General features: G+C 38.9%; 1 protein-coding gene across 2 annotated transcripts in view; it reads left to right on the top strand.

Annotated features, from left to right (window-relative positions):
• PCDH11X (protocadherin 11 X-linked) overlaps positions 1-27417 on the top strand; it is a 507269-nt gene that overhangs the window by 230400 nt on the left and 249452 nt on the right. For both annotated transcript variants that reach the window (XM_026848512.1, XM_026848511.1), the window contains one exon: positions 16249-16320. In XM_026848512.1, the coding sequence (XP_026704313.1) occupies positions 16249-16320 (72 nt within the window). The remainder of the gene's footprint in view (positions 1-16248; positions 16321-27417) is intronic.

The raw sequence follows: 27417 nt of genomic DNA, 5'->3' as shown, positions 1-27417 counted from the left end.
CTGACTTGTCCATGACTCTGTCTGAACCCGGTTGTGATGGCAAATGCTTAACATAAGATGATGAATCTGTCTCCACTGCCACAGAGAAATAAAAAAAAAAAAAAAGGGGAGAAGAAGGATGATTATAACTTTCCTCTTGTAGTCAAGAGGTAAACCTTCAGAAAAGTTGGAGGAGTCAAAGGATTGATTTGTTGTGAAGGATAGTTAGAGGAGACAGCAAATCAATTTACTGAAGTGAGAAGTTTGTGGGAGGGTCTGCTAGGACTTCTGGCTAGGGAGGACTAAGTTAAATGATGCCCCAAAGTAAAATGATGAAGATAAAGGCGGGTGTTTCTGAAATGAAAGGAAGGACTGTGGAATTAAATGCAGATCTCAAAGCAGCAAAGAATCTACTCTTGTGCTTGGGAATTTATGATAGAGGTAAATTAAAGAAGCCAATTGTTGGCAGAAAATTGCTCAAAGAAATTTTATAAACTAGAGATAACTTCATAAGAACTTAGAAATAGAAAGGGGGGAAAAAAATCAAATCCCAGAATGTTTCTAGAAGAGATGTGTTACAGGTTTTTAAAGTGAATCTGATTTCTGGTTGAGATATAATATTAAACTTTTGTAAGATGATAACTATTTAAGAGTTTACTTGAGCTGTGTAATTTCTTTATAGCCATTTTAGCCTTTTATGATTAGATTCTTCTATGCTAATTTTTTTTGAAACAAACTGGTTTCCCTAAAGTGAATCTGTTATATCTTATGCTACAGTAGAATATTTTTCTAAAACGAGTAAATATAGGAAAAAAATCTAAATAGAAAAGTAGAAAAATTATTTCCACGGTGGATTTTTTCTATAGATCCTGTGACTTTATAATACTTCATTCGTTTACAAGTATAGTCTGAAGGGAGGTTTAAATATGAATTTTGTATTATTGGTATTTAATCTAGTGAAGTGTGATCTTAGCTTCTTTGTGTGATGGGTAATAGGGGAGGGACAAGTAATTTAAATCTTTAGTGTGATTCATTGATGTGTTAAGAATAGAAGTATAATATGTCATGACACTTTGCTGTCTTCTATTTATTGCAATTGGCCTTTTTAAGATGTTTAAAAAGAATCTAAAAATTCACTGATGTGACATAGTTCTTTAAAAATTTCCATGAAACAGAGATGCAAGGTTATGTAAAATTCCTAACTCTCAGGATTCAGGACAATGCAGGATTAGGTCTGTTGTCTTAAACTTTATATTTATCATACATATTTAACACAGAAAATAGATTTTCATTTTTTATTTGATCTTCAGCTTTCCAGAAGTCTTCCTCCATCCCTGTTGATACATCTTTTGTCTAACATCAGTTGTGTGACACATGCTTATTTTGCTATGTATCAAAAGCAGCTGGTTTTAAGGGAAGTCTTTTATGTCATTCTCTTTGTATGTCATTTCTATTAATTATTTTAGCTGTGATTTTTATATTTGCAGTGGTTAAATTTTCTTAGTATAATCAGTGTATGTCTACAAAGAAGAACAAATATCTTTTCATTCCCTGTTTCAAAAGGTTTGTCTTTTTGGGCTTTTCAGTTATTATCTTAATCAGCAGGGTCTCTTAGCACTCAGTGACTGAACAGCAGTGACATTTCTGTTCTTCTCATTTTCATTTTTATTCCAACTTCTTGTTTGCTAAAGAAACAGAATGGAATGATTGTTTTAGGATGTTGTCAGCATAGGTTCCTTGGGCTGGCCGATATAAATCTTGCCAAGTATGCTTGTGCCAGGTACACTGCTGCATCAGAATTGAACATAGAAATTTTGAAGGACATGAAAAGTTTATGATGTTTGCTTTTTGAGTTCCACTTCACTAATATTGAACAGCAGTGTATGTGCTCAGCTACGTAAAGAAGGAAAGAGAAGAAAAGCTAGTGCGTTTGTATAGCCAGCCTATCTGTACTGCATGTGATTACCTAGAAAATTCCATTTGGTTCAGTCAACAAGTTTTACGCGGCCTCTTCTTTCTTTCCAACTGTTCCCTTTGAGATAAGTCTGGAATAGTAAAGAAAAAAAATACTATTTATACCTTTGAATGTTGAGGCTTTATACATGTATAGATAGATCATAACAGCTTTACATTCTTGTAATAATGACATTTTATCTTTATTTGTTACAAACAGAGTGGCAAGAATATTTAAAGGATGGTGGGACAAAGTGATTTCCATTTCCCTACTTCAGAAAGAGATCATGAAATAAATTTTCTTCAGTTTGTCGTGTTGATAAAGTTGCAATTCATACATAACATTAACCTATACGTGCATTTAGAAAAACAAATTAAGTGTAAAAACAGAATACTGACCCTGGCTATTTCTTGTTAATCTGGGGTATGTGGGGTGCTGTTTATAGTGAGCCTTAGACTAGTATTTCCCCATAAATGTTGTTTGGGTGAGTTCAGATCTTTTGTTTCAATAATACTTCATGAGCTGTAAGAACATAATCTGAAAAGTTAGGGGGACCTGGGGCTGTTGATTGACAGCTGGCTGAACAGGAGCCAGCAGTGTGCCCAGGTGGCCAAGAAGGCCAAAGGCATCCTGGCTTGTATCAGAAATAGCGTGGCCAGCAGGGACAGGGAAGTGATCTTACCCCTGTACTCAGCACTGGTGAGGCCACACCTCAATTCCTGTGTTCAGTTTTGGGCCCCTCACCCCAAAAAGGCCATTGAAAGACTCAAGCGTGGCCAGAGAAGGGCAACGGAGCTGGGGCAGGGTCTGGAGCACAGGTCTGCTGGGGAGCGGCTGAGGGAACTGGGGGGGTTCAGTCTGGAGAAGAGGATGCTGAGACCTCATCGCCTTCTACAGCTCCCTGAAAGAAGGTTTTGGAGAGCTGGGGGTGAGTCTCTTGCACCAAGGAACAAGCAATAGGACAAGAGGGAATGGCCTAAAGCTGCCCAGGGCAGGGTCAGGCTGGCTCTGAGGAAGGATTTCTGTGCAGAAGGGGCTGTTGGGCGTTGGAATGGGCTGCCCAGGGCAGGGGGGAGTCCCCGGGATCCCTGGAGGGGTTGAAGAGTCGGGCTGAGCCAGCGCTGAGGGATCTGGGGGAGTTGGGAACGGTCAGGGGGAGGGTCATGGTTGGGCTGGAGGGGTTTCAAGGGCTTTTCCAACCTCGATGATTCTGTGAAAAGGTCTAAGTGCCACTGTCATGTAAACTGTGAGTATTTCTTATTCCTTAAGATTTTGAATTTATATCAGCAGATTCAGTGCAATAATCCTGAGATAACATAATGTATTTTTTATTGAATACATAAATTGTAGGTATTAGAGAAGATCATGGAACACTTGAATAACCCTTTAGAAAACTATCACAAAGTTTATAAGTGAAATTATTCCCAATCTATGGCACATGGACAGAATAATGCACTTTATAATACATTAATGAAAGTGGCTACTGTGTATGATTTCACTGCCATATATAATTTCACTGAAAGTGTGCTTAATCTAAGACAAGTAGCAATTCAGTGTAAATAGTTTAGAAATTCAGTGATGGCCATTTTTTGTGGTTTTGCCATTGCTTTTCACACGCTCCAAATGTTTATTTGCAAATCTCTTATGTTAAGTGAGATATGAAAACCCCTCAACTTCCATCAGAATGATGCTTCAATGATTTTTATCTCATTAATTATTTTTAAAAGCTCAAATTATTCCTGGAGTACATCATCAGGAAGAATTAAAGCAATCCGCCTGATAAACAAACTGCCATTTTCCTTAACATGCGTAAGAGCTCTCTGTACAGAAGTGTAGCTCCTTCAATGTTGTTTCCCTTAATCCACTCCACTAGGTTTTATTTTTTTCTACAAAATAAATAAAAAAAGATGTTTAAATTGATCATTGTAAGTTTGTATCTATGACCTTATCTACCTGACATTAGAAATTCCAGGTTTTGGCTTTTTTCTAGCAACATGTAGTTTTAGTGGAAAAATAGATTTCTAAGTCTTGTAAAGCTTCCTGTATTTCTTTGTAAGCTGTCTCTGAAGTCTGTGCTATCATGTATTCACTATTTCTTTTTTTTGGGTGTTCAAACTAGCTAGAAGTAAACCAGACCAGGTATGTGTACACGTTGCCATGTTTTGGATTCAACAGTAAAAATCCTTTGCTAACATTTTTGCTGAAGTTCCAGGAGTTACATATTCAGCTGTCTAGGGCCGGAGACTGTAACTCAAGGTATCACATCAACTAACTCATTCCCTAAGGTTTCGTGTGCCCTGTATCTGTAATGTACTGCTGGGAAGTCAGATGTAGAAAAAGAATTTTTTGCAGTGATTTCGAAAAAAGCTTGATTTCTACAGTGCATTGCTTAATAAGAGTATCCTCTACGACATAAGAGTCTGGTTTATAAAAATGCATAACAAAAATCAAATACATTTTCATGTAGCACACCTGAAATATTTGAATTCTGGACTAGCTCTGGAAATCAGAGACCAAGAGAACGTGTGTGTGAATATGCATCTGTTTGGAAAGGTGTCTTCCAAATGCTAATCTTCTCTATTATGGGATCTACTTCCAGTGTTCTAATGTATTGCTTTATGACAGTAGTTTTCTTCCCAATCTTTTTAAAGAGAGGGCATTTTTTTTTTTTCATCTTGGCATTAGGAATAAAAATTCTCTTTCTTAAAAAATTACTATGTGTGACTCTGCTCTTTAGTTTGTATTTTTTAAAATGAGGAAAATTACACTTTCAGAGAAAAGATACTAATATCGGTTCATTATTGTTTTTATAAAACAGAAGGACTGTGCTTGAAATGTTTGCCACTGCAGGCATTATTAGTGGAAGTGGACTTGCAGAAACTAATTTTGTAATATATTTATGGAAGATTAGATTTCAGATACTATGTTCTGGGGTTTCTTTTTTTCTCCTTCTCCCACCCTGCCCAAGGGGGAAAAACAATCTCTCACTGAATAATTCATGAATAACAGAAAATAAAATTGAAAACATGGAAAGTGTCAGGAATTGAGGGAGGGGATTCTTCCCCTCTACTCCACTCTCATGAGACACCCACCCCCCGCAGTGTCATGTCCAGCTCTGGGGCCCCCAACATCAGAAGGACACGAACCTGCTCAGGCGGGTCCAGAGGAGGCCATGAAGATGCTCAGGGGGCTGGAGCACCCCCCTGTGAGGACAGGCTGAGAGAGCTGGGGGGGGTTCAGCTGGAGAAGAGAAGGCTCCAGGGAAAGCTTAGAGCGGCCTCACAGGACTGAAAGGCTACAGGAAAGCTGGGGAGGGACTCTGATCAGGGGTGTAGGGATAGGATGAGGGGTAAAAATGACAGAGGACAGATTTAGATTAGCTGTAAGGAAGAAATTCTTCCCTGTGAGGGTGCTGAGGCCCTGGCCCAGGTTGCCCAGAGCAGCTGTGGCTGCCCCCTCCCTGGAAGGGTTCAAGGCCAGATTGGACGGGGCTTTGGGCAACCTGGGCTAGTGGAAGGTGTCCCTGCCCGTGGCAGGGGGGTTGGGACTAAATGATCTTTAAGGTCCCTTCCCACCCAAACTATTCCATGATTCTATGACACATATTTGAGAAACTGTGTCAGGATTAGAATAAGCTTTAAAATAGAAGGTGAGAATGTACTTGGATTTAGGTACAATATGGTGGCTAGAAGATGGTCAGAAACTGATTTTATCTAAGTGAAGACACCTTGCAGGATTAAGTTTAGACATCCTTAACACCACTGTAACACCAGCTTGTCAGCGTTCTCCTGTACTTCAGAAATACTCCTCCTGCCTTGCCCAATTATTAAAAAAACTCCAATCTCCCCTGGTCCCTTTGCATTCTTAATGCCCTTAAATCTGCGGAGAGTGTGGGGTTTATTTCTTATGTTCACTATTTTACCTTCTAAACTTTAGGTGTCTTCAGTTACAGTACTAATACAATTTTGCAGTAACATGGGCTTCAGCACAGGCTGTGTAATCCCTGAGGATCGCTAATCTGCGCCGATCACACCACTGCAGTGTCATCGCCACACTTGGTGCTGGGTATGACAGGAGTAGATGAACTCTGCCTCTGCTGCATGCCTGTACTCCGAGCAAATTTCTGATCAGAGCAGGGGCAAGATAACAGATGCACCAGATGTAATACTTGTATTAAGTACTTACGTTTTAAAGCCATTCAAATATCTGAGCCAAAGAATCTTGTAATGATGTCTAGACAATAATACGAGCACATCTGTGTTATGGGAACTTCTCTGAATCTCCTGTGTGGGCCTGTTACTTGTACTTATGTGTGTAAAAAAAAAAAAAAAAAAAAACAAAAAAAAACCACACAACACAAAAACAAACAAAAAAAACCCACACAAAAAAACCCAAACCCAAACAAAAAAAAACTCCTCCCCAAACACAAACCCCAAACAAACAAAAACCTACCAAACAAAAAAACACCTTAAAAACTCAAAACGACTGAGAATGCTTCTGAGCCTGCCTGATTTCCACTCCTGCCACCATGTCCCAAGCACGCCAACGTACTGTACGTATGGAGGTGGTGAAGCATCCCTGAAATGTTGGCACTGGGGTACCTTGTCCTTAGTGCTCCGGACTTCCACAATCTCATGCTTCAGTGCAGCCTCCCTAGGTGATATCCCCACCCTGCTGAAGTTTCTGCTAAGTTGTAGGTTCCCTCCTTCCAGCAAGGCAGCAGAGCAGACAGATTTATAGAGGGCAGTAAGAGAAGTAACTTCATAATGTTATTATTATGTTTAGTTGAAAAAAAAATAATTTATAATTCTTCCTGAAATAGAATTACTATTCTCTTGACACGATCCCTGCTAGCACAGCCATATGTATGATATCAAAGTAGGATTTTTCTTCCAACTTTTTAGAAGGAATTCCTGACATAGAGTGAAGATGGGGTTGGCATAACATGAGTATTAGTAGAAATGTGATGGGACTCTGTGGACGTCCATGGATAGCAGTCTCCCATTGGAACAAGTAAGTATTTTCATACTGGTTTTATTGATAGAAAGCTGATATGAAGAGTTGCCCAAGGGAAGGGAAGAAGCTTGCAGAGAGGCAGACATCACCAGTTTCTTTTCACTGGCAAGACTGCAATACAGCTTTTAAATGGATTTTACTATTATAATGAGATTTCAGTCTCTGTCCTGACCACGTGTAAATGATAGGAGTATGTGGTAACATATGTCTATGCTTATAAAAAGACTAATACTATTTTTCACAAGTTGTACTGATATAGCCCACAGACATTCCTGGTTTAAGCAAGGCAATGGATCTCCCTTGCACTGACCTGCCGTAGAGTAGATGGAGCTACTCCTACCTGTACTCACCCTTGGAGCCTCTTACGCGTTTCCCCATTCTTCCTTATTTTGCAAGTTACTCTGCATTCAGTCTGAATTTTGTGCCATAGGTTAGTATACATGATGAATAATTGACTTGGAGACTTGATAAGAAAAAAAGTTATTTCCAAGCATACTACTTTATCTCTTGAGCGATTATTTATGGTATGAGTGCCTGTTGTGGACATACTCTTGCCACCTGAAGAACAATCTGACTTTATTTTACTTCATATACCAAGAACTACAATATGCACTAGAAAAATCAAACATACTTTATAAGACAAATAGTAACATCTGGGGATAAGGAATATAAATAGGGTGACATCAAATGAAAAGAGCTGATGATCCAACAAGGCTTGTATAGATCATGTTGTCTCTAATGTCAGGAGAATTGCAGATTAGTCTTGCTGCTCTTTATAAGTAAGCCTATTTATCAACTTTCTGGAAAAATCTAATTTAAGGTGTCACGTTTGCCTTAGTTGTGCCACACTTCAAAGCTTAAAGTACAGGGGTTTGTCAGCCATTCTCTCCTGGCTGTAATCAGCGTGTGAGATTCCTGTTCAGGCCTTTCTCCACCAGCCGGGTCCAGGCTACACCTGGCTGAATACCATAATGTAATTTTAGTTTGCTTGATTGGTAAAGTAAAAAAACGAGGAAGCCTTAGCTTTTAACATCTTTATCCAATTCAGACTTAATGTTCAGAGAGACAGAGCAATTTAAATTGCAAATGTTCATTATAAGAATCTGGATTACTATAAAGTGTAACTTAGTCACACCATAGAGCAAGAAGATGATGAGCCCTAGAAAAAAAACCCTTTTGGACAAAGTGGATACTGGCAGAGGCTATGCTATTTTTCCTGAATAACCTACAGAAAGAGAAACTGGTTTTATGAAGGGATATAACAAGAAATGTGACTTTTAACAACTCCGGAGAAAATATGCAGGAATATAAAAATTCGTAGTTTTGCTACCATGTACTACATTTTTAACATGATGCTTTATATCCGAGTCACAAAACGGATTTGTGTACATTTATATTCATTCTTTAAAAGCTGAGTAGAGCTCAGGCAACTAAAACAAGTTGTTTGATATTATGTTCTCTTTTTTTTCCTCTTTCACTTGATGTAAGAATACCTTAGCATATAATGTCACATTAGTTTTATATATGCAAATACTTTCAAGTCAGAACATGTAGTGTGAGCATATTTTATCAGCTATTACCACTAAGATTTTTACATATACAAACTGAAAAAAAAGTCCTATGTTTATCAAAATTTAAAGTAATTTTGCTCCTTTAGGATTATCTGAATTTGTTGGAATGCCTCTGTTCTTATATCAGAAGAAATCCAACTATGCATTGATTATGAACTTTTTGTCATTTCTGAAATTTGGGAAACTCATTAAAGTATGTTAGCAATGATGTGCAAGATAAAACAGAAATGTAACACAGTATCTGATTGTTACTTAAATGTAATAAAATAATTTGTGCACCAAAGCCTTCAATAGCATATTCTCGTAGATAGGCATTTTCTTAGGCATTCCAAAATGCTGATATTCTCACAGAGAGCTTTAGGATAAATCCGTATAATTCCTGTGCATGACATTTTGAAAAGACCAGAGCTATGAATATCACACCTGATTGCTTTTAAGTCAAAAGCTTTCATGTGCAGGAAATAATGTTTCAATTAAAAAGAGAGAGAAGGGGGAGGTCATTTGACATTACTACATTGCATTCAAAATCATGTACAGAAAAAGAAAATTAGAACAAATTCAATAGGCTGCTGACTCAAAGCTGAACAGCCTTAAACGTTTGTATCACCTGTTCAAAAGATTGATAGCCACATTTTTTGTGTCAAATGACTATATTAAGTCTTAGAACTTGGTGGTCTCAGTCTCTTGATTTTTGAAATTTTGCTATTGCTAGTTACCAAGTGCTTGGTTTTATTCTTTGTTGTTCCCACTTCACTTTTGTCATCATTTAGTGTCTGAAATCTATAAATTCCTCTATTATAATTTCAACTCTGAAGATACCATGTAAGATTACAAATAGTTGACAGCAGGTGGGAAGAATTTCTACACCTTAGTATACTGACTTTCCTGTGTGCTTTTTCATGTGACCTCTACTTGAGTTTACAATTAAGAGTGCATATATATGCATTTGTAAGAGTAGTAAGCATTTTAATTTTTAATACTACAGTATCTGGCAGATCACTAGAGATTCACGAGAATCTTTTTTTCTTGCATAAAACAAGAGGATGCATTTAGCCTAAAATTGCCCTTGAAGTAGATACTCTAGTAATATTTCAAACAATTTCTCCCAAATGACATATCCTTTCCTGTAAGATACCTGATCATTGAATCCTGAAATACGGATGTGGGTTTTGCTTAGGGTTGGGTTTCTTTACAGAGCCATCAAGATAAAGAATTTACCACGTGAAGATTCACCATCTATGTATGGATTTTGCTACCTGTATGAAAAGCATTGTTCTTCTATGGATGACCTCCTTGCACAGAATGATAGTTTTATCCTTCTCTACATCATTATGTTTGCTGTACAAAAATCCTGCTGTGCTACATCATAATAACATGTAATCTTCTTGCTTAGTTTAGCTGAGATTTAAGGAGCCGCTTCCATGGAAGCAGTTTTCTAAAGTCTGATCTATAATTTACCAGAATCAACCAGGCAAAAGAGCAAGAGGCTTTATAAGAGGGATACAGCCCTTAAAACTCTTAAATGAAGATTAGTTTAAAGTTTTACAATCCGGTACAGAACCATCTGGCAAATCTCATGTCAGGCTTTGTTAAACCTCTGAGCTTTCCTAGTATGCTATAGTCATTCAACCCCCACCCCACACCCTGCCTTTATCTTCCATTCCTCTGTCTCCTGCCAGGCACCCGCTTTACTCAGATATGTTGGAACAAAAGAAAGAAATAAGTGAAGGGCTGATTTTTCTACAGGAATAGTGTAACAGCTGTAAATGATGGAGACTGGGGGTGTGCTGCACCTCTGGAAATCATGCCCTTATAATTGCTGGCTGGCGGGATATGCACTAGGTGATTTATTGCATCTTTGAAGAGGTAATTGCAAGATAAAAGCTGCCTGTTGGCAGAACCATTAGAGACTTGCTGGGTTAAATTGTGGCTTTTGAGGCCAAGGAATCACTGGGAGGACGTATAGCAACATCACAAGGCATTTTGATACTTTCAGAAATGAAGCCACGCAGTGGTTGCAGCCAAAACAATGTAGTTGTGTCAGTGGCTCCAGATTGCTCTTTGGTGTGGAAAGCCAATTGTTCCCATCATTCCTAAATCACATTTCAGGGTTCTAGACTGCGGGTTCCTCACCAATACCTGTGAGTTCCAAATTGTATTTTTGTTCTTTGGCAAAAGGCAGATCTACTGTGTTTCTCAAACACAAAGCAAAAACCCTCCTGTATGAATCTGTACTAACATCTTCATTTCAGCTGTCCCGTGGCTTTCCCATACACTTACATGTCATACAGATTTATTTCCATATTTATACAAAGCTTGGAAACGTGGAACAAAATAATTTGTTCTAGCAATCTGTTGCGTGAAAATTATTCATTCTTCACTTAAATTAACCCTTCTGTTCACCTTTCACGTGAAGGCTCTTAGGCTGAAGGAGAGGACCGCAGGAATCCAATTACCTGAAATCAATTTAGAGGCAAGAAGGAGGCATTGTTAGTGGAGATTATCTCCTTCTCGGGCTTACAGTGTTTCTCTGTCTCAGTGTGATAATAAAGATATTCTGCCTGGACAGTGAAATTAGTATATGTGATTTCCTGGTTATCATGTGGGACAGAAAAATAGTGAAGTCTGCAGTTCTTGTCTAAAAATGTAGCTTCTGGCTTTATATTTTAAACATAACTAGAAAAGACAAAAGGTGCCCCAAATAAACATGTGCAATCCCAACTAGACTCCCAACTAGACTTCGATAATGTAACACAGCTAATATACTACTTACAAAATGTCTTTTGCTGTTTATTTCCTAAATCTTACTTCAAGCCGAACAGGATTTTAGCTTGAAAGACAACTTCCCAAAGCACCTTTTTTTTTTTTTTTTTTCTTTCCTGTAAAGTGCAGGAGTGAAACACTTTGAGTCAGACAATCTTAATGCTGCCATAGCAATTTTGTAAGGCACCAGAGAAAAATGCATCGTATTATTTTTGAATTTCAGTCTGCTGTTGCTTCTCACAGCAATCAATAACCATTAGAATTATTGGTGGTAGTATCCGTCTGGATAATTCTAGGGCTTTTCCAGAAATCAAAATACATAAACCAAAATTGTCATGTTGTAACTTTTTTCTTTTCTTTTTAACTCTTATAAAGCCGTTTTTGCTTTGAAGAAAAGCAACAAAACCTGTCAATAGGGAAATGCGATTAAAAAGGAGATGACACCTAGCTGAACAAATCAAGTAGTTAGTATTCAAATAAAAAGTTTGAGGACCAGAACAAATTCCTTTTGTGGTTTGGAGAAGTGATAGTCATTGAAAAATAAATCATATCTAGTAACTTGAACCATGGATATTTTTATGATTATTTTAAAACCCCCAACCAGTTGAACATAATTTAACTTCTCTCCAGCAAAAATGGAAGGACTTTCCCCACCTTTCTAGAGTATGTGTTTTGGATTAGAGGTGGCTGCCTGGCATTCCCGGCTGTAGGAAGCAAAGGGACACCGTGGGTGCTGTGGCCGGGAGCGCAGGTCGAGCTGGGGTGGGCAGAGGCAGAGAGCGGTCAGCTGCCTGCCCCTCGGCTCCCGAGGAGCAGGGTGCTCTCTGCTTGTCCAGCGGGACGTGGCAGCTCCTTGCTGCTGGTGTGGTGCCATGCGGAGAGGGAGAGGCAAAAGGGAGAGCTCAGCGGGGGGCTGTCGGACAGCATTGCAGGGATGGGGCACCCCTTTTCCTCAGTCACCTGCATCCCACCTGCCTGAACTACAGAGGGGACTGGCAGGGCAGGATCCTAGACTGAGCCAGCTGGACTAGTACCTTAGGGCAGAGAGAGAAGGGTTGTGTCTGATGGAGAAAATAGGCCAAGCAAATTAGCAGGGTCTTGTTATGGATCAGCCTAACCTGTGCAGGCACCGGGAGCTGAGTAGTGCGGGGGAAAGATGCAGTCAGAAGGCAGATCTTCTGCACACAAGTGGTTGTTGTAAGATTAATTTGAACTATCTCAGGTGCACAAGAGATTTCCTCCTCATATTTCAAAGTGGGGACCACCAGTACAGCATCCTAATGATAAAAATGAAGTCTGACTTAAAAGGATGACTTTCATAACCTTTAAAATGTATTTTACAATTTATTTTCTCTGGTAGATTTTGGAAGCCTGGATATTACCTGTCAAGCTGTCATAGGTAATTATATGTTTGTTAACTTATTGTTCCTAATAAACAACAGGAAATATTCATGATGAATTTCATTTTTTCCTGAACAAAAATTATTTAATAACTATTTTGATTAAATATTAAAGCTTTCTTTTGCTGTTACAACTAGATAGAAAATTTCAAATATCAGCAAAGGATTTTGTGCACAGTCTTTTTACTAACTGGCTATTATGCTGGACTTTATTGATTGCTACCATAATTGATCAGGGTAGTTTCTAGGTGGTCATGTGGAAGACTGATGTGACTGGCTGTATGATGACTCAGCAAACTAAAACTTACTTCATACTGAAAATAACTCAAAACTGGACCTTCTGTGGATGGACAAGACTGCCTGGCCTTGGGGAGCAGTTGACAGTATCATGTTTCCCATTGGGCAAAAGTGGTTATGGAGACCAAGGAAACCTTCACAGCCAGCAACACCTTAGGTGGTTTCCTATCTTATTCCCCCCCCCCCAGTGTCTGTATCAGGGCAGCAATGTGGGATGTCTGGTAATGATTTAGAGCAAAATGAGTCCCCCTCAACTCTGGCAGAGGGGGGAGATCTCAGAAGGTGGTGGATGAATGGTAGGAACTTCATCAGCTGTCCAGATAACGCCCTGTGCTTGTGGAACAGTAGTTGGCTGTAACAGAAGTGACAGGTGGTTCATCAAACATGAAAAGAAACTAATTTATTCCAGAAGTCAAGCCTGCCTGCTAGAGAAGTTGTAATCGGTGCGTGCACAAGAGCTAAGGGAGCTTTAATAGCACTGCTGAAACCATAATGTAATATCCAGGCTGAAATCATTCCATCTTTATCTCATTATGAGTACAATTTTCTTCTATGTGTGAAACTTAAATGTCAAATTGAGGAAGTGGAGGGAACATAAACAAAAGACTGTGGGCATATTCTATTGTTTCTTTAGAAGAATTGTAGAAGCTTCAGAAGGCTGTGGGAAGATGCTCCAAGCAAAATGGGAGGATAAAGGCTTTCGAAAACTTCCCACTTTTAGTAAGAGCTTCTTTATCTGCACTGGAAGAAGGAAGCTCCCAGGAGGATTGTCTATCATTACCATATTCTTCTTCTTTAAGAAAGAGAAAAGAGAACTTGTGAATAAGTGCTGCTTATGTGATCCATTAAGAATATGTGTATATCTCAGCGAGCGGTAAGTAGGGAGCTTGTACACTAGAAGAACAATTGCTCTAGTAGCAGGTAGTGCAGAACAGGTATTCACATAATTTTTTTGCAGCACGCTGGGTTGGAAGCTGCACCAAATGCGCTGCTAGTTAGCGGTACAAATGCTGGTTCATTCGAAGCTCTCTTGCTTGTAGTCACAGCTCACATAAAAGGTGTTTTTCTACACTGAAAAATGGCAATGCAACGCTTCCAGGTTTGCTGTGGCAAACCAGATCTGTGCTGTGTGTTAGGGCCTTTAATTTCTAGAGCTTAATTCCTTTAGTTCTGAAATGGCATTGTAAAAGCCGAAGGAGAGCTGGAAAGATGTGTACTGTGTGTGGGAAGCCTAGAGGGGCTGAAAGCAGTTACTGCTTGGTTGTGGTTTTTTTTTTTTCTTTCTTCCATCCTGCTCCAGGATGCAGACTGCTGACTGACTAGTAGTTGCCCCAGAATTTGCTCTATTTTCACTCTTGCTGTGTTTTGTTACTACTTTCTGGTGCTTGTCTTTGGAGATGTGAAAGAGTCTCTTTCGCTGCTGGGTAGTGGGAACAGTAGGAAGTAAATGAAGAACACAAAGTGCTAGTAATTCAGCATTAAGAGGTGTTTGAGTCTTCATGAAGCCATATCTAAGATTTAAAGCATGGTTTTCAAGTGTTACTCAAACATTTTAAGTACTGTCTCACCTAAATGTACTTTTGCATCCCTTCCTGTACTCATACATTTACTTTTTGCTTTTCCCCTCTGCTCTAAAATAGAACTCTCTGGACAAACGTTGTATAAAAAGCCGATGTGAAATTCCAAGGAAAACTATTTCTCAAGAAATAGTGTGATTTTTAATGTCAGTTCCTGGCAGGCTATCCTATATGGAATTATTATGGTATCTTAGCACCACAATTGATATGTTTAATAATTTTCATTATGTGTTTGGGTCCCTTTGATGCTTGATTATTACATTTAAAGAAAGATTATAAGGTAGAATACATTTGCTTTTGAACATATGAAAAACACAACCTTCTCTTTCCAGATGCATTCATTTTAACTTTGTTTAGCATTCACTAAATCTGTGGTTATTTCTTTTTTTTCTTTTGAAACGCACTTATTGTTCTATTTCAAGAATGAATCATGTTCCGTTGCTACCCCAAAATATAACAAAAATGGTAAAAATGATTGCCTGTAATCTATTATTACAGGCAATCCAACCTGCCAAAACAAAATTGCCATTTAATAAGGTGTTTTTTTGAAATGAGCCCTGTGAATGCTCCATGCTAACTGAAGTTGCCCACAAATTCTGCATTTAAAAAGATGTTTCCTTTTAAGTGACCATATTTTTACTCCATATGATAGAAAATCCAGTGGCATATCTCTCCCTCTTTGTCAGTCCCTGCAGTCTCCATGGGCATTTAGATCACTCTGATGTGAGATCTGGATAAGATACTATTTTTATTATGTATTGTTAAAGGCTGCATCCGAAGGGTAATACATTAGAGAGGCTGTGTTTCGGGAGGAGGAGAATCCTGGTACTACTTAAGTAGCATATTTCAGCAGAGGACTTTTTTTGTGAATGTCATTGTTTCCATTTTATGACAGAAAGAATTTAGGGAGAAAGAAAATGTAAGAGACTTGTTGGTATTTTTGCAGCAATATGTAAACTTCCTTCCCTGGGAAATGCATGTGGAGAAAATTAAAAGGAGCCAACATCCTACTCAGTGCTCAGTCCCAGTGCCCAAAAACCTCACATATTTATTATCGAAGCAGACATTAACAAGTAATGACAGGGTGTTTTGGTAATATTTAAAAAAGGAAGTGTGAAGGGTCAGCAAGTCCACTTCACTGAAGACTACTTTAATCTATTTGATTATATAGATTTTTGATTTGGGGTGGTCAATCTCGAAATATTCCAAGGTAACGGAAAGTCTAGGAGACAGGTGACGCAAACTTTGAAGAAGTTTTCCATATTTCTTTTAATTCACCCAGTTAAGTTAGTTCCAGTGCAGTCTGTCTCTCTTTCAGGGTGTCCATTGAACATAACACAGCCTGGGGAGGAAACAGCAGAGAAGCCACAGTTGAGTTCCCTCTGAAATTCTGCTGCTGAGCAAAACTGTTGGCAAATCATGTCATATTTTTGTCTGAGTTTTTTTTAATCTGTACACACAGATGAAGGTGTGTACCTTCACACACTGAAAATTAAAGCAACTCTAGAAAAAACAAGTTAGCTGCAAAAATATCAGACCTAGTCTACTCCAAATGTATGCGGTTATGCTACATTACCATTATTTTGTATGAATTCTGTACCTGACTGTTTTATTCCCTCAAGGGAAATTAATGCTGGATGCTGACAGGGTGCTTGAACGTATAACTGATGCATATTTTTCTCTCCTAAAAGCACACAAAAGAAGTGGGAAGGCCACAAACTCCTTTGAAAGAAACAACCTTGGAGCCTTGGACTCAGCCACAGGTAGGCTGGAATAACTTTTCCAATATTGTGTTTTCAGTAATGGTGATTTTTGTAAGTCTTAATAGAAATAATCTGGGGCTCTAAAGAAACACCGCAGAAGGTAGCTCTGTGGTTCTTGACATCATATGTCGGAATGATTTGTTTTGGTGTTTGACTACCCGTATTATTAGTAGTGTTCTTTTAGTTAGGTCTCAGATTTTTTTCTAAGGGAGAAATGCCAGGATTATCTTGCCTTCAGTTTGTGTTCCTTATGTGCTTAAAAAACTTTGCAGAATTTTACAAAACAAAATTTCTTTCTGCATGGTGTGTCTAGAAACTGTGAGCGTCTTCTGCTGTAGAAATGAAGTTTGTGGGAGTTTGGTTTTCTGAGAGGAATGCTTGAAAGATCAACCTATCATATCATAAGGGTTTAACCAAAAATAAAGTGAAACTTAATCATTCAGAGAGATAAAGAAATTAGGATATTAATATGCAATCTTCCTTAACACAAAGTGGGTTTGGATATTTTGGCCTGGCAGTTGTGTGCTTACTTTAATAAAGGAGTTGTTATAAATTTCTTGCATGTTCAGAGCCATTTTTGCTATTTACTCCCTGTGTATTGTTGTACCGTACTGCACATCTGAAATCTGTGGCTTTGGAGGCGATGGGGGGGAAGGAAAGAAAGGGGTGAAATGGGATGTTGGTGTTCCGGGGACAAGGATAGGGCCTGTACAAGAGGAAGGCACTGGAGTGGGGTGGAGATGAAGTAGGGTGCTGGGAAGAACAACCTGGAGAATCAGGCTGGCTTCTGCAAATTCCCAGAGGAAGATTGTTGCTTTTTATGGATGGGGGACATTTTTCCTTCAGCAGCTACCACATCTGGAATTCATATGGCACAGTCCCTCTCCCTGACAGAAACGCCTCCCTCTGCTTTGCAGGGTTCACCTGTTGCTAAAGGCAACAGTGAATCTATAGCTGTAATGCCCAGGTTGAGAGTTTCCTGGGAAAGATGGAGAGAACCAGGCAGAGGTAGTAACCTCTGATCTGTAATTGCAGTGTGGCTGTAGTCTATTCTCTGCCTCATATTTTCAGGCTGTAAGCACTCTGCCCAAACAAATATTCTCCTATTTAGTCTCTAGTTTTTAGAAATTGATGAAATCCTAGAACTTAGACTTGTTCTAGAGGAATGTTTGCTCCAAAAGCATGTGGCAAACACAGTGTAGGAATTTAGAACTAGAAATGAAAAAAAAACCCACATCTCTTTTGCTGCTACCTTTGTTCATGCTTGACTGCCTTTTTTTTTATTGCAACACAAACTGTGCAGGCTTTCATGGTACAATCTATACAGCTGATTAAAGTATAGTAGCTCTTAAATGGTAAATTCTTCACTCTAGTCACGGATATGTGCCATTTATGTTTGTGCACCTGTACATACAGAGAGAAGATAGTTATCTGTAAACATGCAAGCTTTGCATTGTAGGGAAATCCCTCTACTGTTACTCTCCAAGACACAGGATCTTCCCTCCTGCCTAAATAAAAGTCTCCCAGTTGCAGCGTATGCCCGGACTGCTTCCAGCTACTTCATGGCCAAACCCCCCAAACGCCTCTATCCAGGCAGCTGCTAATCACAGTAGTTAAGCATGCATTGATCTGTGTCTGCAATCAATAACGCTTATGTGTGGGACCACAGGAGCTTGCTGTGGTCCATAGTTGCTAATAGACACTAACTCCTTGTGTGCAGGAACAAAACTGTTGAGAAAAGTGTTCCGTTCCAGCAGTTAGTGCTGAACAGCTGATGGATCACTAAGGGAGAGTTGACAGGGTCCTCCTGTTCCCTTGCCTTACAGCAGGTGTTGCAGAGCAGGCAGGTAGAGAGCTTGGAGTTAGGGCTGGGCTTTGGTTTGTTGGCAGAGAAGAGACAATCTTGGCTTCTGAGTTGAGAGAAGTTGAAGCAGTTCGATGCCGTGATCGCTGTTTAGGGGAGCCCTGGCGCATGAACGTGGGTGTCAGAGGTGAGCTTTTGCAAGTGGTGGTTTGTGTGACTGCAGCCAGCGGCGTTGTCAAAGAAATATTCTGTTGGACTGTTCCAGTGTTGATGAGAATCGGTGTTCTTCCTGAGTATACAGACCGTCACCGTGTTACCTGATCGCTTCTGAAAGCTGCATTATTTAGTGGGTTTATTCACATGGACTAAAAGATGTGAAATGTTTTTATTATTTCTATTAGTTTTGGGGAAAAAAAAATCTGCCGTTTAAAAAACACATACAAAGAAGCTAACACCTATATGCTTTTTTATTTCATGGAGAGAAGAAATGTAATCAACAAAATCAAAGACTGCTGGAACCATTATTGTAGCAGAAAATTAAATTAGTTGTTAATTCTTTCATGGATGTAATTCTGGCCCCTGCAAATCCCTCCTTAGATATTTTGTATAAAGTGAGTAAAAATTCATGGCATGGATAAAAGCTTTGTCTATTTTATGAGCAACAGGCAAATGATCCAAATGGTGCTCATAAAGCAAATGGTTCCCAACTCTAAAAGGAGGAGAAATATATTTAAAAGCCACTAGAATGAACCATGAATAAAACCAACTCCTATTTACAAAAAGGTGTTGTTTACATTAAAGTTTTTTGATCCTACCTCCACCCCCAAATGGAGAGACTCACTACTTTTGTCTACTTTGTGATTGTTAAAAAATTATTATTATTATTATAATTTCTTGGGCTACTTACTGCTGTTCAATGTTGAGAGCTGCTGTGGGATGTGTTTTATCAACAGAGAGAGCGAACAGAATAGCTGTGAGCACAGTTTGAGTGTGCAGGGCCAAAGAGTCAGTGAAGCAGAAAGTACCACATCTGGCCCCTGATATCAGGAGGTGAGAGGCTGGGACCTGTGAGCGGTCGGGCAATTTCGCACAGAGGTTATAGTCTGGGGGGAACAAGAAACGGTGCTTTTTGGGCAGAGGGAGGGAAGGCTTTATGTCGCCTGTACTGCCATGGCTCTCATTTGACGTATTTGTTCAAGGCTTCATCTTAGAAGCAGCCAGGTAGCAGAAAATTCTGAAACAGAAACGTTCAATTAGACAAAAAAAATGAACTGCAGTGCTTTGTCAGGCTTATTTCTTATTCTGTGGTGAGGTTTTTGTTCTTGGTTTTATGGTTCTGTTTTTTGGCTGTGATTTAATAAGTTCCTAGAGCAATATGACATTGACAACATGGGAATTCTTTTTCATGGCCATGCCTCTTAACTTGCAGATTTTTGAATCTTTTTCTGCAAACTCAGTGAATGGATACTGATGTTACTAACTAGGAAATAAAGTTTGAGAGACTCATTCTGATAAATTTGGGACAAGACCTTTGCAGATAAGGAACATGTGTGGTTGTAGCTGCCCAAATGGAATTGTCATTGGTTTGCAAACTTTATTTCAATGATAAATACTTATGTATTCCTGTGGTTATAGGCTTTGCTGCTTTGCCTGATTAGACATTTAACTTATAAATGACATTATAATCTCTATTTTTGTGGTCAGTTAGAAACAGGACAACTTAAAATCAGTAATCTGTGATAATTTTAAATTTTTCAAGTTGCTGACACTATTTCAAAATCTAATTTTGTGTAGTAGCGACATGAAATAGTATTGATCATGATTCTGGTTCAGAACAGAATGCTTTATTTTTCCAAATTTCTAGGAGGATAAATCCGAGAGAGAGAATAAGGACTTACCAAAACAAGGGAAAAGATGGTTATATAGGTTAGAACTGCAGTAGTGGCAAATAGTGAGGTTTGCCAGTGTGGCAGATACAACAAAACTCCCACTTTTCTGTTGCCGAATATTTCTGATTTAAAACTTTTATTTTTTTGGTGACTCTTACATCACTTTCTATGTCTATCTGAAATACTGCATAGAACTGATTCCTAGAGGTGTTTTACAGGATAACATGTGAGAAGGTGGTCTTACTAATGCTGTAGCTTTTTATTTGTTTATTAAATGTAAGAACTCCCAAGTGCTCTCATCACTTAAGATAATGGCTAAAAAGCCAGGGTGCAGTTGCATTAATTTTCCTGGCCCAAATGTAGCATAATTACTTTAATGAACACATTAATTTTTCCCCTTTCTTTGTGCTCTTCCTCCTTCACAGCCCATGTTGTCACTGAAAACCCAGACAGTGTTGACCCTCCAGCTTTATAGCTCTCCTCAGAGTTCTCTGTGAGGGTTAAATATCCAAGGACTAAGATTTGTCAGGCTCAGGTAGTGCACATTCATGTGTGTCTAACAAATAAGCAACATCTTGAACCAACGTGGCTTTATTACCACCTGGTGTAACGGTGGTGCATTGCCACAACAATGAGCACAACGAGAAGGAGCAGTAAGATACAGACCAAGTGCAACCATTTGTCCCTCAAAAGCAGAACAGGAAAATAATTTATTTCCTCTTTTGCATCTAGAGTTTTATTTTCTCTTTGTTTGTGTGCAGAGCACAGTCCTCCTCTCTTTTTTCTTTTTAAGCAAAATTACTTTTTGTGGAAAGGCAAAAACATTCAGACTGAAATCTAATTACAAATGATAGAGTGTAGTATTTTTCAGCTGAATTTTAAAGAATCACTTTATAATCTTGGAACAGTGGATAACAACATCACTAATCCAATATTTTAACAGTAAATATATTTGATGATGGGAATTGCTACACTAATCTTATATCCCTCCACAGTATAGTTAAGAAATCCACAGGGGGTTTTACTAATCAGTTTTTGTAAAGTAAATCAAGTCATGTAATTCTTGTTCCCTCTAAATGCCCAGCAACTGCAAGCAGAACCATGTGCAGTACTTGTTGTTCTTTTCATCAGTTTTGTACCCTAATCTGCAGCCATGCTTTCCCCTTCACTGTGCAAGAAAGAGTCTTCTGGAGAGAGAAGTCTCCAAGCACCCTGACAGAGATGTCTTGTTAGGTGAGCTGGTAATTCACCTTGCTCCCCTCACTGCTGTGCTGGGAAGGGATGGAGCCAGTCCGCCTCCTGCACACAGGGGAAGAGCTGCCAGTAACAAATATAATCCAACCACATTCACTACTATGCTTCTGGTACATATGGTTTAAGTCACTTAGTTTAGACGTCAGTCTTAGTGAGCACAGAGATATATTGCACTATAGTGTCTGCTTTTCTTTTGTCTTAAACTGTCAAAAGTAAATTATTTTTTTTTAAGGTACAAACAGATTATTTTACGTTAGGAAGAACTATTAACAACCATGGTTAAATATTTGAAGCAACTAATAAGAATTCTGTGCATATTTTGTTCCCACAGTTCATGGGAACTGAATTATTTTTCAGAAAATCCTGGTGTGCTCTCTTTACTTACCTCACAGCTTCAGCCTTTAGGATTCAAAATCAGTGAAAGTCAGAATGGAAGCGAAGCTTTATTTCTGACTCAGTGTCTTCAGTTTAGATACAAACCAGTCACCTAAATAGACTTATGCAGTCTAGTTTATACCCTGGTTATATTTAGTATTTAGAATCTGTGTGCTCAAAATATTCCCATTTTATGTGGTGCCTTAATGAATTTATAGATGCCTCAAGTATATCTATTGTTTAATGGAACTTCCATTGTAATCCTAACACAAAAGACAGAGTAAATTTAAAAAAAAAAAAAAAAAATCCAGACTAGAGTAGAAGGTGAGGGATTCAAAATGCAATTAGAATTGCCTACATAACTATCTGAACTGTTTCTGAAGAGTCCAGTCTTAAAACCTGATATTTTGTCTCTCAAAATGGAGGCCTTACAAGCCAGAAGCCAACTGCAAGCGGACAGTAGTTTGGGTCAGATTTGAGTATCACCAAGAATGAAATAGTATTTTATTAAGAAATTTAAGAGAAAAACACACTTATTTTTGCACTTTGATAAAGTTGATAGTGGAAAGCCTCATAAACATTTAATCTTTCCAGCAGCAGCTAGTACAGTACCTGGCTGCCAAAAGGTACAAGCTTGGCTCCTTACGGATAGCCACGCTATTTCATTTTAGCTCTATTTCTAAATTATATTATGTAAGGTATTCCTGACATTCTAAAGAAATGATGTATCCAGAAATCAGGGCACAGTTCTGGAAAGGCAATTTATTAATTGGAAATGGGCATTAACCATTTCCTGTCTAGCGATTGTTTTCGCTGGTTGTTCCTTTTAGTATGCAACAGAAGAATAAACCAGTATGTCAGCACATGTTGTGGCTGTGTGAGGCTATTGGGATTATTTAAATGTAAATTTATGAGTGACGTTTAATGAAGAGATGTTTGTAAGTAAACTTAATTATAATCTAAGTAGAGACTTATTTTGCAGTGGTGCAGGGGTGCTTAAATAACCTAGCCAACAGGAAGAACTCCATTAATCTAGTAAGATTTTGGTGCATTTGACAGGCTTTCTGTATATTAAAAAATTACTTTTTTTTCAAGATCTAGTTTTGCTGTAGCGTATGAGCATTGGAATTCAGTAGCTGATGTAGCTGAAGAGTCACTCATAGAAAATAAGGAAAGAAAGCAGGATATCAAGAGTTGTGAGCATTGAATATACTATTGATTTCAGCAGGGGAGACCATTGCAAAGGCAGAAAATACACCAATTTCATTTATCTGTCTGTTTTCCAGACCAGCTCATGATTCTATGAATAAAAAAATCTCAATTTGAGCTAAGCTACAGTTCTCTTATGAGTTAATTAAAATAAATGAGGACTCTACAGACAGTTTCCATACAGTTTACTCAGTGTATTTTCAGGCCTTTAAGCTGTCCAGAATCAGAAACCCAGTCGCTTTGGGGGGTGGTATCTCTGAGGACAGGCACTTGTATTCGTCTCTGTCAGATTGTTCCATGTATTTTCAGAACTCAAATGTCAAAGCTGCTGAGTGGAAAATTGGGGGATAGCAAAGGTTTCAGGTCCTTACTACCTTGAAATCTTTTCTGAGTCATTCACCAAGGCTTTGAAGAAGATCTTTTCCTTTTTTGTCCACGATGACATCAATGTTATCTGCCTAGTTTTTTTGGCTCGCATCGTTAAATCTTTTCTTTCTTCTTGCTTCTGATATGTCGACATTCTTATTATGGACTTGAACAGTAAATGAGGAAGGAACTGGTAACAGGAGCAGGGAGCTCAGCTGTAGAGCATCACCTGGAAGTTCAGCCCAGTGTGTACGAAAGCAGGTAACCCCAGAAAGCCTCCTGTCAGTGTGCATCCTACTGGAGCTGCAGGAGGGAGCTGTATTGCTCAACACAGGCAGTTGATTTATTCGCTACTACCATACGCTGACTTGGAGGAGATGGGGCACTCAGTAGTGAAATATCCAATGACATTGTTTAAAAAGGGCAGGTAGACAGCTACTCCTTCATCTTACGAGATGTGGAAAGTCCTGTCAGTGTCTAAGTAAATCACCACAGGCCTGCTTTCAGAAAATGTAGATGAGATCTTTGAGGTACTTAGTTATCTATGGGGATGCTCAGAACAGCTTTCCTCCCCACTGTATTTCTTCTGCCATCACCTCTATTTGGTGAGAAACCAGAGATGTCCACATTATTTAGGAGAAAACACCAAGTACCAAAATCATTAAATTGCATCGGACTGTAACTTACTTGCTCTGAGCTGTGTTCAACATGCATAAATCTTAAAACAGAAAGCATAAACGAGGCGTGATTCATTGAGGTGTCCATTTTCCCAGTGTCCAGCTCGCTGTCGCTTGCAGAGCAGTCAGCTGTAATGTCAGGCGGGAGCTGTGCACAGGAACAGATCCATCCTCTCCACTTCTGCAGCTGGTGGATGTATTTATGCATCTTGGAGTAAGAGGGGTGGTCTGAATAGCTTTTGGAAAACAGGAACATAATAAAAGCTTTCTGGTATTGTGTTTTAAACCTTAAAAATTGTATTAGATTCAACACGGACCTTTGCATGAAGAGTGACTGTTTGAGGGAAAGCTTTTGGAGGTGTTGGGCTTTCAACTGTCTGTTAATCTCTTGAGGTTTTTCTTTCCCACGCTATGCTTTTAGGAAACTAATAACTACTTTTTCCTATTGGTGTTTTCATTTGGTGGTTGCATGTTTGGTTTTTTTGGTTGGATTTTTTTACTATAAACTTTTACAACCCTTAATAAGAATATTATGTCTTCCCAGTTTGATCAGCAATGCAAATTTTATCTTCTTGGGTAGCAGACAGTGGCACTGCTGTAAAGTCTTGTCACAGGGAGTAACAGAATTAGGTGCTAGATACATCGTGTGAGCTGTTCGCCTGGAGATGTCCATCCTGGTCACCATTCTGTTACACTGAATGTTTTACTATTGATTATGATAGACAACGACTGAAACCCAGTGTTAGCTTTCAGGTACTGGTACACGTTGACCAGACCATAGTTGAAAATAGCTTTTGACTGAATTTAATTAACTGAAATGGGGTATTATTGTGTATCTGTAGTGGAGACGGTGGCTCTGGATTGCTGTTGCAAGGTCACTTCCCTCTCAGTTAGTTTCTCAGCTATGAAAACAGTTGTTTTTCTTGAAGGATATTTTTATGGGCTGATTAATTTTTTGGCTGCAAATTATTGCATATAAAGCAGAGACACTCCCAAGTTGATGCCCCAATGGCTATATGGTAATGAATATTATGTATCCATTCAAAACCCAAATGAGATTAACACCACAGTTTTCTCCATCTGCCTTTGAGAAAGAATCCAACAAATAACGAGGCATATAAGGGAAGATTATCACATTATACTCAGCATTTATGGTGTGCATATTAATTATTGCAAGGAGACAGGCACCCATTCAGATTGGGTAGGTGCTGCTGAGGGTGCCTGTGCTGAACTCTGTTAAACCAGAGCAGCACTGGCCTTGGAGATGGATACTTGCCACTCCTTGGGCTGTGCCTTGTGGGCTCACTGGCAAACAAAGCTGCACAGTACTTCTTGTTAAAATTTTATTGGTTATCTTTAGTTAAAAGAGATTGCAAAATAGGGAGGGGGTAAAAATAAAAAAGCGTTGTGATGATTTTGCCTATTCTGATAGCTTTTGATTGCAGATTCTGATGCTGAGCTGGGAGTGGCGGAGTCCAGCCTGGCCACATGGCTCCCTTGCATGTGCCCCCTGATCTACATCCAAGTGTCTGTGCAGTGTGTAGGGAAGCAAGCGTGTCTTCTCATTATTAGTACAACAAACAAGACCTTCTTCCAGATCTCTTCCTTCTGTGCCGCATGTTCTCCCATCTCATATTCCTGCAAAGCAGGAGCAGTTACTGATTTTCAAGCCATTTCTGTCCATCTGACTGAGACTGCTCCATCATCTTCCAGCAGCACCAGTTCTTGTAACAGTTGGTGACAAGTTACAGGGGGTCTGAAAAAGATGGTGGCCTGGAATCAATTGCTACTGAAATGGCATATCCAGCCTGCAGTCTGTCTGCTTCTAACTGAAGTACACAGATGAACAACATAGTGTTATGTGCTAACTTTGAAGATGCTTAAAATAGATTTGTATCATACAGTATTTGTTGTCTTTTAGAAATGAAAATATTTTTGTTTAGCAATTAACTCTGCTTTGATCGTGAAAGGTAGTTTTTTGATCTATATCATTCTTCCTGTGTATGAATTTCTTCATTTGGAAGGCTCCTACAACATTCTCCCGTGCTGTTATGAATACAGATTTTACAAACTGGTTCTAATTGATTTGTTTGTTTATGAAGCTAAATTAGGGAAAATGCCATTAGAAAATAATGTCTGGTTCGAGATAGTAGATGGTGCTGCAGACCAAGACTGTAGTTTGGAAAACGATGATCCAAACTTTACATTTTGTCTTTGTTTTGAAATGCCTCTATGCTTTCCCAAATACCACACAAGAATAGTAAAAATATTTGTTGTGCATTATGCTGGTTTTCTAACTCTAACAGAGATTAGAAGTTGCTCAGACCCCGAAAGGAATTAATGTTGCAAACACTGTGACAGTGGTTGGTGTTAGGAGTGTAATTCATCATCCCTGAAAAGATGCATATTCTGCTGCTTTGTTTTTAAATCCATAAATTTTCACCAGTAGCACAGTACTTTAATGTGATGAATTTCTCTATATGGCAGCAATGTGGATGGTGAAAACTATAAACCAAGGGAGAAATTGCCCTTTATGTTTTCTTTGTCATGCCCTCTCTTTGTACTATTGTTGTCCCTTAGGATTTTATTGTAAATTCCTCTTCACTCTTGGGCAGACTCATGTTAAATAGTCAAGTTTCCCCAAGTTGCCACCAGTTGTGAAGCTTTCTCTCCCGAGGTGCTCACAAGCAGTTACTGCAATGGCCAAGGTTAGTTCTAGGCACTCATTTTTACAGTTCAGGGTGTTTAGAGCAGTGTTGTCCTAAGCTGAAGTACTAACAATTCCCTAAGTATTTACAATATGGGGATGTTTTTATTATGGTGGTGTTTAACTGGTAACATTCTAAACTTATATTTTTACTCTCCGTATTGCTGTAGATCTTGGGTCTGCGGTTCAGATAACATGATAAAATACCATCTCCTTCGTTCTATATGTTTAATAAATAATGTATGTTTGCTAGAGGACTTGAAGAGCTTTCCAAGTATTTCTGTGCACCCCAACTGTGGACTGTAAGCATCCAATTCCTTGGCTTACTGGGAAGAAAACCTTTGTTTGAACCTCTAGCAGCACTGACCAGGTAGAGAGTGGGAAGTATAAGGAGCATGTTGTCTGCCCTGGAGCTGAGATGTATGTCTTGCACTTACGTTGGTTTGTGATGCTTTTCATCAGGATAATAGCCAGTATTGATGGATCAACATGCAGTGCAGAATGCTTTTAAAATGGATTCAGTCTCTTTATATATTTTGCTGTCTCTCACTTCAGATGTGTGCTGTTGCCTAGCCAGCATTCCACAGACCGAAGGGTCGTTTTATCAGCTATGTCAGTGGTGGGCCATGCCTGTAATCGGTGTAAGCGTACCGATAGAAATTAGTATAGTAAACCTTATTCTTCTTCTGTTTGATAATTTCACACAAATAAGTCAAAGTGGGGAAATATTACTTATGAATTTTTATCTTGTTATTTTGTGGGAGAAAGTGTGGTCTAAAACTGGTGGCGTGTTTTGTTTTGAGAATGCTATTACTC

This window comes from Athene cunicularia, assembly GCF_003259725.1.
Source record: "Athene cunicularia isolate RWA chromosome 4 unlocalized genomic scaffold, athCun1 chr4_part3, whole genome shotgun sequence".
NCBI classification, from domain to species: Eukaryota; Metazoa; Chordata; class Aves; order Strigiformes; family Strigidae; genus Athene; species Athene cunicularia.
This window is presented reverse-complemented; position numbering and strand designations above follow the sequence as displayed.